Raw genomic sequence first — 15,182 nt, forward strand, 5'->3', positions numbered from 1 at the left:
CGGCTTGGGTTTGGTTCCCAGCGTGGACCTACACTACTCACTGTTAGTGGCCATGCTGTGGTGGTGGCTCACATACAAAAAAAAAAAAAAAAAAAAAAAAGAGAGGAAGATAGGCAGTAGATGTTAGCTCAGAGCAAATCTTCCTCAGCAAAGAAAAAGAAAGAAAGAAAAAAAGAGAAAAAGAAATGTCTTTGAACCAACAAAGGCAGGAATAGATGGGCCAGCTATAAAGGGTCTTAGGTCAACAAAACCAAACCCTAAGTGTGAGTACCTCCAAAAACATACTAACTATGTGATCCTGGGCTGTCTCCTCCCTAGAGAAGAAGAAAAGTAGTGCCTGACACTTTGGCTAACCACGTGGCTGCTATGAGGAATATATGCTGTAATGTTTGCCTTGTATTAATCCAACCATTATGGGTTGTTGTTATTAGTGGTGTTTCTCCTTTGTTATCTGTTCCCAGTCACACACATGGGAGAAATCATTTCTATTGCACCCGTCCTTTGTGGCTCTGCTGGAGAGGGGCAAACAGCTAAACCAAATCCAGTTATCAGCGAGTGAACTTGGAAGTGTCAGCTGCTAGAGCAGATGGGCGGAGCGTGCGCACCAGGGTTTGGTGCTTGCAGCAGCTCTGAGTGTCATTGTTGCTACGGTGGGAATACAGGAGGGATCGCGTTCCACTGGGGCACATGTGGCCAGTCATTCCACGAGCAACAGAGGGGTGTTACCACATGCCCACACTTGACTTTCACATGCACCTGCTGTTTGCCGGAGCCTCCGTTATGCTAACACAAGCCCCCACACATTTGTGGCATGCATCCCTTCATATCTGTTACACTACCTCCCAATGAACATCCAGGAAGAAAAACCATTGCAATGTCAACAAAACTCACTTGTTTTCATGAACAGCATTCTTAATGAGAAGGCACCTGCACATGGCAAAATTTCTGAAAGTCTAAAGTTGGCAGTAAAAGAGAGACCTTTCTTCTGTCTGCCTATGAGGTTAAATTAGTGGTAAGTAATTTACCACAGAATTTAAACATGGTTTGGTCATGTGCTGAAGAGGGACATGAATCTCTCACATCAGAGCATGAAATCCTTCTCATATCAAACTTTAACAAACCTGGGTCAGATGTTACAGTTCACATTAGAGTTTCCAGTTTTCTCTTCCCAAGTCCATGTAGTTAGTTAGCTCAGCCCTATCTGCACCTGAGAAGTAATGCTGCTCTGTGCTTCCAGAAACTTCCCTTCTAAGCTAGAATTATGGTCAATAAGATGCTCAGTTTGTCATAAAGGTAATATGGCACTGATTAGCTGGAACTAAGAACAAATAGGTTTTATTATTCAACATCAAAATCTATTCAGCTTCTAGAACACCTGAAAATCTAGCTGGTCCTCTAAAGTTTTCTTCCACATGATTTTGGCAAATCCAAACCATAGGATCTTTTCCACACATAAGAACATGCACTATAAAGAGAAGCTATGGAAGGAAGGAAGGAAGTGCTTCCAGGCATGTGACTCCTCACCTAGGCAAAATAATGTAATGGTTAAGACGGTGAGTTATAAAGTCAAATTGTCCGGGTTCAAATCCAGGATCCAGGAAAGATTAACAGTGTGACTTGGGCATGTCACCTGATCTTACCAAGCCTCAGTTTTCTGATCTGCAAAATGGATATAATAATTCCTAGGATTTATAAGCTGACTAGGAGGGGATATAATCCGCTTAGCACATGTCTGGTATGATGAATATTCAAGAAGAGATTCTTGGCGACATGGGCCTTAACATACATGAAGCCATTTCAGGGGTGAGACTGTTCATCAGAGAGAGAATAGCTACCTTTAAAGCAATTTTCCTCAAGATTACAGAAAAAGACAAATTAAAAATATCTTTCCTATACTCACAATTCTAAGTGGATGCTAATGTCTGGCTCACAGTAGCTAAGCTATTCTACGGAGCAAGTTAATAAATAAACAAGTTGCATGCCCTAGCACACCAACTGGACACCCTGCACATAGCTCTTCTCCCAGCATCTACCCCAAATTATGCAAATCAAAAAGAAACCTTCCAAAAAATTTCCTCTCCTCTCTGAGTGGCAGCAGCTGTGCTCTTCCAATGCTCCAGTTCTTTTGAGGAATGTCAGCACATTAGTGCCATATAAACAGCTTGTCTGGGTAAGGCAGGGGATATGGAGCTCTCGGAATGCACTGACTGTAGTTATTCAAAAGGTGCATTTTGTTACCATTTTGAGTAGTCAGGCCAAAATGGCACACTTCAGATACTAGGGAATTGATTTCTTCTCCTTCATTTCAATAGAAACGATTACAGCTCTGAACCATCGCATGGTTGATACGGATGGCAATATTTCCAAGGCACACACAGGGCGCCATTTGCACAAGGAGGCAAGCTCTAACTATTAGTTGATTTTCGTTGATTTTATCTTTATTAGCTGCCCCACAACCCTGAACCTTGTCCAAAACTACTTTGCATGGAATTCTTCCTAGCTTCCCAGCAACTTCTGCATTGTTATGGATTTTGTTCCTAATTCTCTTCAAGGCTGACCTTTGCAAGGAGCATTTGAGAGAGAAATGTAGCATCCTACCTATAACGTCTCAGCTAAAAGTATTTTTAAATAAATTTCTCTTCACAAATCCATGTTGCTGCCTGTAAAAATCCTGCTTAAATAGTCCCCAGTGGGCCTCTCTGTATCTTTCAGTTGACAAAAAATATGAGGTCTCTATCTGTATTTTTTAGTTTTGGCCAAAGGTGAAGTAATGAGATTAATGATTGGCTTCCAAAGTTGTCCCTTTCAGGAAACACTTTCTCAACCCAATGACGCCAATGGCTCTAAATATTTAAGGACACTTCTGGCAGTGCTCAGCGAGTACTCATGGGCTCCCCAACTTATCTTGTATCCTTGCGGCGGTGTGACCATTGCTGGTCAATGCGGAGTGAATGGGAGTGAAGGGTTACACTTCCTAGCCATGCGGTGGAGAGCTGGGTGCCTCCTCCATTTTTCCATCACTGCTGCAGCAACTTGGGAGAGACAATGTTCCAGAAAGAGGAGCCGTGCACGGAGAGGGGATGCCCAACCCTGTCAGACTTCACCGAAATAAACTTTGTGTTGTGAGGCCACTGGGGTGCTGAGGGGTGTCAGCTGCAGCCGCTAGTGAAGCTGACTGTGATACAGCCAATCCGAGCTAATGAAGCTGACCACTGGGCTTCAATGTTGTTTGGGAGGGAGGTGGGGGCAGGTGGGGGCAGGTTGGGTGGGCCACGTCTTTAACCTAGTTACTTAGGGATGTGCTCCTCTGGAATTGCCTTTAAGCCCATTAGGAGCACCACCCAAACCAATTTCATTAACTTCATAGTCACCCTTTCCTTTTTTGGCCCAAAGTGGTTCTGCTTCAGTTGGTTCACCTACATTTATACTATATTTAGCTCCAAACAGATGACTTTTAGCTATTTCTAGGATAAATACTTTGCACAACTGAGATTGTTCAAAAGAATGAACTCTAGAAGGAAATTCCACAAGTTATTTTCAAGCAATGTTTTAAGCAATGGACACATGATTGGAAATTGTGTACAGCTACACAATGTGAGTACATTTCTTTTTTTCTTAAAGACTGGCACCTGAGTTAACATCTGTTGCCAATCTTCTTTTTTTTGTTTCCTTCTGCTCCTCAAAGCCCTCAGTATATAGTTGTATATTCTCGTTGTAGGTCCTTCTGGTTGTCCTGTGATTACATTTAAGGTATAACCTTCATTTAGATCTGCAGATCTGATTTTCTTTGTTAAAGAACAATGCCTTTTAGGCACATAGGGTTCAGAATTAAATTTGCATTTTTCCCCACAGTCAGGGATAATATGACAACGCCCACCGCATAGTCACGTGTCCCAGGCACTGGGCTAAGAAGTTCCCGTAGCTCACACTTAATCTCACGTGAACCCAATGGCACGTTTCTTAACTCTATTTTGCAGACGAGGAAAGCGAAGGTAGTGGCGGAGTCTTGTGTAATGCAGTGTTTCTCTACCTTTTTTTCAATGGCACCTCCCCTAAGGGGCCTTTATAGACATTTTTTTCCTTAATTGCCCCCTCCCAATGAAATTTTAAAACAAATTGCATATCTGTGTATGTACTATATGCATACCTGTGCTTTATACACAAAAAGAGTAAGTTGTTTCACCTCCCAAGAACCGATACCCCCCTTTGGGAATGATTGTGCCCGTTAAGAACACACGCTCTAAGGTGACACAGGTGGTGTGTGAGTGGTGGAGCCTGGCTCCAGATCCAGGCTGTCTGACTCTCGGCCCACACTCCTACTTCACCACCGCACAGTCCTGCCTCATTCTCATCTTGCCCTCCTGCAGCCACGGCTCCTTCATGCCTTTCCATCATGCTCAGGCTAAGGCACACATCCCTTCATGTGGCATCCATGGCCTTCATCATCTGGCTCCTGCTGCCCTCATCCTTTGTTCCAGCAACACTGAACCACAGGTACCTGCTTTATAACAGGCCCAGTTCTCTCTCTCCAGCTCCATGCCTCCACACCCTCTTCACTGGCTTATGGTTGTTTGTGCTTCAAGACCCAGCTTGGGCGTCAGCTCCTCTAGGGAACTTTCCCTGACCCCACCCCAGCCCCCTTCCCAGGCCTGGTTGAAGCCCTGTCTATGTGCTGCCATAGCAACTCAGACTTACTCCTCCAAACTCTATTATATTTACTCGTATGCCTCTCCAGTTGGACCACAAGGACTTTGAGGGAAAGGCATCACCCCTGAATCATCAGGCCCAGCCCATGTGTGGCAGGCACTCCATACTCACTGCATGACTAATAGGAAGCTGCAGGTGGGTCCACTGCCCATGCACTAGTAGAAATAGCTTTATAATTTCTTAAATAACAGAACACTGCTAAACTGCTGTATGCACTCTCTAATAATCCTGCAGATGGGATGGGATTGAAAGTGGCCCCCATTTTTCCAGTCCATGGCACATGCATGCATGACGCCAGAGTCCTCACTGAGAACCTGAGGCTGGCCACACTGAGCTCACATGCCTGCCTCGTTTCTTTCCCACTGTTCACATGTGCATTTCCCCTGCTATCCATGCCTGAATTCCCTTTTCTTAGTGGAAATCCCCTCCTGATTCTAATTTCCTAGCTTCTTTCGGAGGTGACACTGGCCACTTCTGTCTGCCTCATACCTGCATCCAGTCACCTTTCTGGGCCTTTGGGAAACCACCCCTTGTCTAGCTTCAGTGCATATATTTTTGATGGCAGTGACCTCTCTTATGTGCCCCAGGGTTAAATATTAAGACTCAGACCTGACAAGAGTCTTCAATCTCTCTGCCCACCAGAAGTCTCTGGGGATGGACAAATGACCTGAGTCAGTCCTACGAGACACCATCTTGGGACTTAACTGGAACTGTTAGAGAAGAGAAATTCCCTTTCCCTTACTTACAAGGGTAAGTAAATGTAACATGGGCCAGAGGGCACCATGTGGAAACAGCCAGAGGGCCTGCCTAAGAGAAAAGACCTTACAGAGAGAGCAGATCCCAGAGCCTGAGTGAGAACACAGAGACACACAAAACAAGCTGAGTCCTGTTGTCCTGGTTCCATCTTCCGAATCCAGCTGGGCCTAATGCTCCTGAGCTTTTCAATTCCATGAATCAAACTTTCTTTTTCCTGCTTGTGCTTAAGGAAGTTTAAAGTAGATTTTTGTCAGCTACGACAGAAATGGTTCTGACCAACATAGTGGATGAGAATATTGCACAGTGCTCAGCCCTCAGTAGGCATTCAACAAATATTGCTTCTCTTTTCCTTCTCTGGTCAAACTGCAAGGCATTGGCACAATAAGCCCACTGATCCCTACTCCATTTGACTTAGCTGGACATCAGTCATGCTCATCCTTCACAGTACGTAGGTGTGAGACATACATCTTGGTGGTAAAATAACATTATGAATTCTAGAGTGAAAATGTCCTGTGTTCAAAGCCAGGGTCCACCATTTACTGCAGGGCTCTGGACAAGTCACTTGACCTCCATAAGCTTCTGTAGCTTGCTTTTAAGATGGGGATAGTGGGACCGGCCTGGTGGCGCAGCGGTTAAGTTTGCACGTTCCGCTTCTCGGTCGTCCGGGGTTCGCCGGTTCGGATCCCAGGTGTGGACATGGCACCACTTGGCACGCCATGCTGTGGTAGGCGTCCCACATATAAAGTAGAGGAAGATGGGCACGGATGTTAGCTCAGGGCCAGGCTTCCTCAGCAAAAGGAGGAGGACTGGCAATAGTTAGCTTAGGGCTAATCTTCCTCAAAAAAAAATAATAATAAAATAACATGGGGACAGTAATAGTACCTACCATACAGATCTATTGCAAGAATCATGTGAGATGTGTCACCCAAGTGCTTGGCAAAGTGCCTGGTACTAAGAAAGGACATCAGCAAGCACTAACATCCCCGTACAATGGGATGCCAGGGGAGACAGCGAATTCAGAGACCTCGGGTTTCATTTTCTACTATTTCACAAACCCATTAAATTGCAGTGAAAGCAACTCTAAGTGAACACACTCCGAAACCAGAACAATAGCTGCAAAGGGTCAGTCCCTGGCTATAGAAACTGGCACCACAGCGAGCTGGTTTGAAGCCCGGTTGCCAGGCCTGCCACCCGAGGAAACAATCCAGAAGGTTTTGATCTGCCTCAATGCTCCACTTATGTCAAGTCTGTTTGCCAATCATCTGCTCTCATTGTGCCTCAAAAGGCGGAAGAGAAGCACTGTTGTCCCAGCCTCGAAACTGCATCGCCTTGGGAAATACGCATCTCTTCTGAATTTACCAATTTTCTGTGTGAGCTCCCCAGTGCCTCCTCTTTTCATATGAATAATAAAAAAAAAAGTTGGGATAGAAACAAGGTCCTTGTCCCCTCTAGGCTGTTCTCATGCTTAGCCAACTCATCCGTCCTCACACTAATTCAATTTTACTTTCCTTGCTCTGTAAGAATTTTCTCCTTCACACTCACTTTTGTGTACTGGCATTAGAAGTTTTGTAGAAGTTCACAGGCAGAGTTTACTGGATGAAGTTTAAAGCTCTGGTTCCTTTAAATCAAACTCTCAACATATATACATACTGTACATATATACATATATAACATTATATATTTTAAACATGAAATATTAATATATTCAATACATATTTTTCATTTGCACTCACTGAGTTTTTCAAAAGTATAAACAGTTGTCATTTTCTAATGGGAAAATACATTTTGAATGGGAGGATCTTAAAGCTCTCTTTACTACATGACACAGCCCCTTCCTACAAGCAGCCTGCAGTCAACACGCACCCTCTGCCCTGGCTGGTACCCATGTCTGCTTGGCCACATGGTCCACAATCTTCCTTGGTCACAGTAATCCATTCTTGGGTGGGCAGAGGACTGAGATGGGTCAATCAGAAACAATCCTGAGGTTTTTGCTAGAACTGCTTGGAACAGGAACTTTTTCACACGGGGGCTGCCAAGCTAGGATCCTGCGGCCTGGAGCAGCTGTGGGCCCTCTCTGCTCCTGCGTGGGGAGTCTGCAACTAAAACCACGCAGCCCTGAGCAGAGCCAAGACACGGCTATGCAGACCTTTTGTCACTACTAGGGGCTCAATTAAACCCACATTAGGCAGCCTCCAGTTTACTATGAGCTTCAGACAACTATGTGTTCACAAACCACTTTGTTCTGGAGAAGGGATGACATGGAGGTGAGTCTAGTGTTCCTAGGCTCACCCCAAAACACAATGTAATTCATAATCTATCTGGTCTGTAGCACTAGTGCTATAGTTACCGTTAGACGCCTGGGGAAGCGGAGATGACCCCTTCCTTACTCCCTTGTTCCATTCAATTGAGAAGAGATCCAAGGACGCCCACCTATCTGTCAGCAGATTCTGGTGATCCCACCTTCAAACTGTATGTATATCCAATTGATTCCCACCACCTGCTCTGCAACCCTCATCTGAGCCACCATCACGTCCTTCTTGGGCTAGTTCTGTAGTCTCCCGCTGGTCTCTCTGCCTCTGCCCCTGTTCCTCTTCAGTCTCTTTGTAACACAGCAGCCAAGTAATCCTAAAGTCACCTCACAACACTCTTCTGTACCAAACCCTACTTAGAGTAAAAGGCAATGTGTTTACAATGGCCCACAAGGCTGTACATGACCTGACTCCCCTCTACCCTGTTTCTTCCTGACACTCTCTCCTATCACTCTGGCTCATATACCTGCTCTAGCCACACTGACCTCATAGCTGTTCCTAGAACATGCCAGGCATGTTCCTGCCTCAGGGCCTTTGCATGTGCTGTTACCTCTGCTTGGAACTTGCCCTAGATGGAGCCAATTTGACTCCCTCCTCCTTTAGGTCTTTGTTCAAATATCATTTGTCAGTTAGGCCTTCCTTAGCCACTCTCAACACTCACACCTAAGCCCTAGCATGCCCCTCCCTTTCCAGATTTAGTTTTCTCCATGACACACTTAACACCATCTTAGGCATTATATATTTTACTTACGTGCCTTGTGTATTGCCTGTCTCCCCCACCAAAATCTAAGCTCCACGAGAGCAAGAATTTTGGTCTAATTTGCTCACTTTTGCATCACCAGCACCTAGAAGAGTGTCTGGCACCCAACAGGGGCTCAAAATTAACTGAATGAATGGAAAGAAGGGAGGCAGGGATGGAAATAGGACACCCGTTCATCACTGACGAAGCTTGCCAGATAAAAGGCAGAAGCCCCCTACGTTAGTCTGAGAGGTGAAAGCAGCCAGGCCAACTGAGGGGGCCAGCCTGCCCCTCTCAGTTCAACTGCTGAGAAAACCCAGGACTTGCAAGCAGAAGCTGCAGGCAGACTTCCCACGGGAGGCAGGGAGAACCAGTTCAAGGACAATGATAATATAGGGATGGCTTACAGGCAGCCATTTTCATCTTACTTGTTTTAAATGCCACACAATACGCTAAATGTTTTCCTATCACCCCATTTTCAGCAAAGGGCTATGAAAAAAACCTTAAGGTAAAGAGGAGGTATTATGTGGGTACAACAAACTGAAGCACCATCTCAGAGAAACTGGAAATGCTATGAAACTTCTTAACTCATTCTGCAGGTTTAGAAACTAAAGCTCCAAGTGGAAATGAGACTTGAATCTAGCAAGCAGCAGGGCTGGGGTTTGAACCTGGATTTCCCTGGTTCCCAAGCAGAAGTCTCTTTGCTGTTAAACCCCTGCAGCTCCTCATAAGTGCCTTGAGCTCAGCAGCGGCTCAGCCCACTGGCTTCTTCTGGGTACAAGTGGGTGTCCCAGGTAGTGACACTAGAAACACTCAGCTGCCTTAACTTTCTGAATGAAGAGGCCATGGGCTTCCCCTCCCTATGGGCTGGCCCCCTCCCAAGGCAGCGAGCTGACAGCAGAACCCGCCCCCACACCCCTCTGTAGGAGCCCTCCGTCCAGCTTACTCACCTCCAGTAAACTAGCACAGCAATGAGAAGGATGAGGCACACGAAGGTCAAGGCTGATACCACAATCAGAGGGATGATCCACTCCATCCTCCCTGGAGAAGGGCGGCTTATCATTCCAGAGGTGTTCTTTTCTGCTGCAAAGAGAAACCACGCCAGTTAGAGGACAGAGGTTAGCGGCGAGGGGGAGCCAGGGAGCCAGAGTGTGATGCAGAGTTCTGCTCTGCTTTTAGGTACTTTCCGGAGAACTGGGCTGCCCGCTCTGGGACACCCTGTGACAGGAAGGGCAATCTTCAGCCTGCACCATCTCCTACCGAGTCCCAACCCAAACGGGGACTTTTCTTCAGGCTGCATTCTATAATCACCAGTGGGATGGATTTGCAGGTAGAGTTCAAGAGGTTTTTAAAGAGAGCTGTGCAAAAGACAAACATCCAGCCTCGTTCTAGGAACATTATAGACCCAGAGCGGCCTCTGGACACACTGAAGAAATGTGCTTAAGTCTACAGGAGCACCACACTCGCCTCTGCAGGAGGTAGGGGGGCCTCTAGGGTTCGCTAGTGCCAGGGCGAGAGGATGGCACGATGGATTTTACTAAGATAACTGGCTGTGACCACAAGGGTAGCATCCATTACTCCTTCCTCTCGTAAGTGCACTCCAATTCTGCCGTGGGAAACCACTTCTCCCCAACAGACAGTCACGGTGGGACAATTGTCCAAATGTGGGGCTCTCCAGTCTCCTGGCTAAGGGTAAGGGGGGGACTCAAGCTGGGGCAATGGTGCTCAGGCCCTGGAATCTCAACCAGCCCCTAGATGGAACATCACCGCATCCCAGCAGGAGCAACCAGATACTTCTGCCCATCAGCTCCCACCACCTAGATTCCCGGAAATCCTGTTTTCCCTCAAATTTGGTTCTACAGCTTTTCCTTTGATCCCATTATGTCCCCACCTGCCCATCCTTCCAAAAGCTCTCAGACAACCAAAGACAGGCAGCCATGCCTCACTCTGCTCCCAGCACACGTCGGCCTCTACACAGCAGCCAGTCAAGGGGTTAACAGGGAAAGTCTGTGAACCGGATCCGGCTTCTCTCTGCTCAACCAAGACCTCTTACCCGAGCAGCTCCTTCCTCTGTCTCTCTCAGGCCCCGAGGATCGTCACAGGTCTCCTGGAGCCTCAGAGGAGAACTTATTCCCCCTTGTACAGTGGGGTAGATGCCGGGAAATCTCTAGATGGCCCAAATGAAGCTCAGGCGCGCTGTGGGGCTGGGAAGAGCACAAGTGCACAGAGGCAATCATGGGAGGCAGGTGGCGAGGAAGCAAAGGTTAACTGTGACTGCAGGGAGAACCCCCTTGAAAAATCCACAGCTGGCTGCAGGCTGCCTTGTGCTCAGCAAGGATTCCTCCTGCTCTGCAAAAACAAGGCCAGCCTTCAGCGAGCCCGAGTGCCCCTCTGCAGGACGGACTAAACGCAGGGCTAATCAGGCTGGGTTTCCAAGGGAGAGAAAGTGGGCTGAGCAGCAAAGAATTAATTGGCCTTGGGAGCAGATTTTTAAAGAGGCAAGGCTCCTGAGTCATGAAGAAGTGTGTGACCGTGCTTTTCACCGGGTTTCTCTCATGTAGTTGACCTTGATCCCCCTTCCTTTGTTTCACGCATAGGCCTGTGAAACAGGCAAGGCCAGGTTGATGCTCATCTCACAGGTAAGAAGGCAGAAGCAAACAGGTGAGGAATATACTGATTAAAAAACACAACTGAGCCCTTCCTGGTTTATAAAGTGCCTCCCTAACGGTGCCAGCCCATTTCTCTCCATCCTTTGCTCCACAACTTTTCATTAGAGAGCTATCTGCCAAGGCCCTACTGTGTGCCAGGCATAGTGCCAGGGGATGGGGACGCAGCAGAACATCAGACAGGAACAACCCTATGCCCGTGGGGTAGGAGTCATTTAGAGAGGGAGAGGCAGACCTACGAACAAGTAATTACAACAAAATGAACGTGAGGCCAGGGGAAGCGCAGGGGTGCAGGGGAACAGCTGCCCTAGCCCAGGGCTTCTGGAGGGAGACATTAGCGTGAGACCTGAAGGATCAAGGGGAGTTAGCCAGGCCAAGCGCAGGGGAAGAAGTGTGTTCCGGACACAGAGCACTAAAGTGGTGGGGGTGTGAAATGAGGCGGCGGGGACCAAGCTGGAGAGTCAGAGCCCACACCAGCCCGGGCTTTGTAGGCTGAATTAAGGGAACTGGTTTTAGTCCCAAGGGCAGTGGAAACTACTGCAAGGCTGTAAGCCAAAGCAGACGAGGATCAGATGTGCAATCTCTCCCCCGACATAATGCCTTAATGGCAAAGCTCTGGCGACTGGCCAGAGGAACCAGAGTTGCAAATGAGAATGATTTTGCAGGGCTCCAGCAGGAGGCAGCCCAGCTAGGCAATTATCTGGCTGATAGTGGGAGCATCACAAAGACCGGAAGGTCCTGTTTATGGAAATTCAGGAGGAGGGTTGACATATAGACGACGCGTCCAGTGAACTCGGTATCCCCCTGGGAGGCGCTGCGTACTGGAGGAACTCCCAATGTCTTGTCCTCTTTCTCTCCCTGCTGCCTCACAGAAAAGGATTCCTGCCTGAGCTACTACGTGGTAGGCAGGTGGGGGAGGAGGCAGAATGCAAACTCCAGGTCCTACTCACCCGAAACCTCTGAAAACGAGCCTTGGCCAAAACAGTCCCTCACGCAGGTGTCTCTACACAGTCGTTGGAAATACCTGCTCTGCGGCATTTCTGCCATCCAAAAACCAGGAAGCAGTGGCGACTCCAGAATCTCTGGGCCTTAAGAGTGACGGTCTAGTTGTGAGGGTCAATGGCATATTACATTGTCCCTGAAATCCCACATGTTGGTGATGATTATGTCTGACTCTCCCTCCTCTCCCACAAGGTGAGGGTTCGAAGTTTTCATCAGATTCTCAGAGAGCTCCAGGACTCAGAAAAGACTGTGAAGCGCCAATAGGCACTCCTTATGGTCGAGGAGAGAATGAAGTTCTGCAGAGGGTGAGGGGCTCAAAGTCACAGCCAGCCTGGGGCTGGGCGAGGCTGTTCCAGGACTGAGCTCTTTCTCTAAGGTTTCACGGTGCTTGCTGAGAATTTTTTTTGGGGGGTGGGGCGGGGGAAGGGGAGTCAACCCCATCTGAAATCCCACGGTGGACAGTCCCCAAGTGGCACTTTCTGTGGAGGAGGTCCCAGGTTGGCAACAACCTGCAGTGTGAATGAGAGACCTAAGGAAATTGTTCCGACAGCAGTTTGACTTCGACCTTGACTAATGGCAAACAGTAGGATTTGCCCGGGTCTTTTACATAAAAATCAGGAAAAAATATCAGTGTTCCTGGATTTCCATGTGGGGCATGATAAAAGTTGACTTCAAATTCACAGTATTGCTTTGTCTTCATGGTACCAGGAGCCTGGAATTTAATTCCATCTCCACACGACCACATGAACACTGCTCCTGTCATGGTCCTTAGGAATTCCTCACTGCCCTCAGGAAGAGCAGGGCCCTCCATGATGGGCCTTCCTCCCACCCCATCATCTCCCGCCGCTCCCCTCCTTGTCTTCCAGCCACACCCAGCCAACCAGTGAGCACGCTGGGCCACAGTCCCACCTCTCTCCCTTCATCCCTGCTGATCCCATCACCAGGCATGCCTTTCCCAGCCTGCCTCCAGAAGATCTTATTGATCCCTCCACCCTGGTTCAGGTGCTACCTTCTCTGTGAGGCCTCCCCAAGCCCTGAGTCTGTGCTATCTCTGGAGGGCAGAGGAGAATTAAGATCACAGGTTGACATCCTGGCTCTGCCACTTTCTGCATGACCTTTAACCAATAACTTAAACCAGCTGGGCCTGGAGTTCTTCATCTATAAAGTGGGATAAAAGAACTTACTTCATAGGAGCCGAGGGAAAATTTAATGACAAGATGCACGTAGAATGCTAAGAAGTGTGCCTAGCATTAAGCAAATCCTGAGTAAATACGATCATCACCATCATTGTTGTTGCTGTCATCTCATTGCTCTTATTGCACACCTCACACTCAATGATAACAGCTCTTTTATTATGGTAAGGTCCCCAAAGGTAGGGCTGGTTTCTGTTGGTCCATGGAAGAACAGTAATAAAGCTCTGCCTCCTACTAGCTGTGCAACTCTGGGCAAGTTACTTAACCTTTCTTCTTTGTTTTTTCAATTGTATGTGTGTGTATGTGTATGTGTGTGTATATATATATTTAAAGATTGGCACCTGAGCTAACATCTGTTGCCAATCTACTTCTTCTTCTCCTCCTCCTCCCCAAAGCCCCCCAGTACACAGTTGTATATCCTAGCTGTGAGTGCTTCTGGCTCTGCTATATGGGACGCCACCTCAGCATGGCCTGATGAGTGGTGCCATGTCTGTGCCTACGATCCAAACTGGAGAAACCACGGGCCACCGAAGTGGAGCACATGAACTTCACCACTCGGCCTGGGGCCAGCCTCTACCTAAACTTTCTGTGCCTCGGTTTCCTCATCTGTACATGGAGATAATAATATTGCCTACTGCACTGTAGGGGTGTGAGGATTAAATGAGTTAGTACATCTAAAACACTTGAGTGTTGCCTGGCACCCATAAGCACCTGGTTAATGTTATCAATTGTGATTACCATCATCACCATCCCCATCCCCCTCATCCCTAACATCATCACCACTGTCACCACCACCCTCTTCCTCATCAACACCCTAGCAAAGCACCAGGCGGATGGTGAGTGCTCACTGGCTGCTGCTGAATCTCAGTCCCCCGGTAATATCTGAGTGCGTAAGTGGCCATCACACAGAACCACAGGCGTGCTGGGCATTAGCACTGGAGGCTGCCTGTGATGACATGGCCACTGAAGAGCCAGAACCTCAAAGTTTGCCCCAAGACAAGACCACAACACATTTCTTGCCGTCCTTCAGAAGAAACACTTGTCCTGCTGTCCGACTCAGTCTGAGACGCAGCAGGCCCTCAAAGGAGGAAGTGCAATAAAACAGCAAACAAGTAGGAACACATAACACGCCACCGGGGCTGAGCAGACACTGTCCTCCTCCTGTGCCTTCAGTCCCCCGACCACCTTTCAGAGACTGGGACACACTATAAACTTTTCAGAGCAGCCAAGGCAGTGGGTCACAAGGCTACAATCCTGCACTTCGGAGCAGACACATGTGACTACAAATTCTGGCTCGGGCTTTTCTAGCTGTGTGACTTCGGGTAAATGCCTGCCTGTCTCTGAGCCTCCGGTCCCTCCTCTATTAAAGGGAGATGGATGAGGACACTCACTTCTCAGTGGAGTGATGAGAATTAAATGAGATAATCTGTGTGAAGCAGATTGTGTAAATTATGGCTACATAATCTACCAGGCCGGATGCAAAATGAAATCATGCAGCTCCTCATTCAAAAATTAGTAAAGAGTTTCAAGATGGTGGCAGCAGAGCATGAAGGCAGCACAGGGCCTTCGAAGCCCAGCACCCTGTGTGACCGCATGGGTCACATGCTCACGAAGCTGGCCCTGGCCAGGCAAGCATTCAGCACAGGGCCTGACACAGAGGCAGCGTCCAGGGAGTGTTCATCCTACTCCTCCTTTCAATGGAACCAAGCGACAGTGCTGACAGTGTGATAAAATTAGACGCTACCAACTGTTAGGAGCAGCTCACTTGTATTCAGGGCCTCACTTGTAAAGCCAGCTGCCTCCTGAAAGG

At 47.8% G+C, this 15,182-nt stretch overlaps 1 protein-coding gene across 6 annotated transcripts in view; it reads right to left on the reverse strand.

The window, feature by feature from the left end:
• The window catches only part of PTPRG (protein tyrosine phosphatase receptor type G), a 676,181-nt gene that overhangs the window by 70,739 nt on the left and 590,260 nt on the right, over positions 1–15,182 (reverse strand). For 4 of the 6 annotated variants that reach the window (XM_070576964.1, XM_070576961.1, XM_070576966.1 and 1 more), the window contains exon 13: positions 9,462–9,594. In XM_070576964.1, the coding sequence (XP_070433065.1) occupies positions 9,462–9,594 (133 nt within the window). The remainder of the gene's footprint in view (positions 1–9,461; positions 9,595–15,182) is intronic. The other 2 variants (XM_070576965.1, XM_070576962.1) reach the window with 1 other exon arrangement.

This window comes from Equus przewalskii, chromosome 15, assembly GCF_037783145.1.
Source record: "Equus przewalskii isolate Varuska chromosome 15, EquPr2, whole genome shotgun sequence".
Lineage (NCBI taxonomy): Eukaryota > Metazoa > Chordata > Mammalia > Perissodactyla > Equidae > Equus > Equus przewalskii.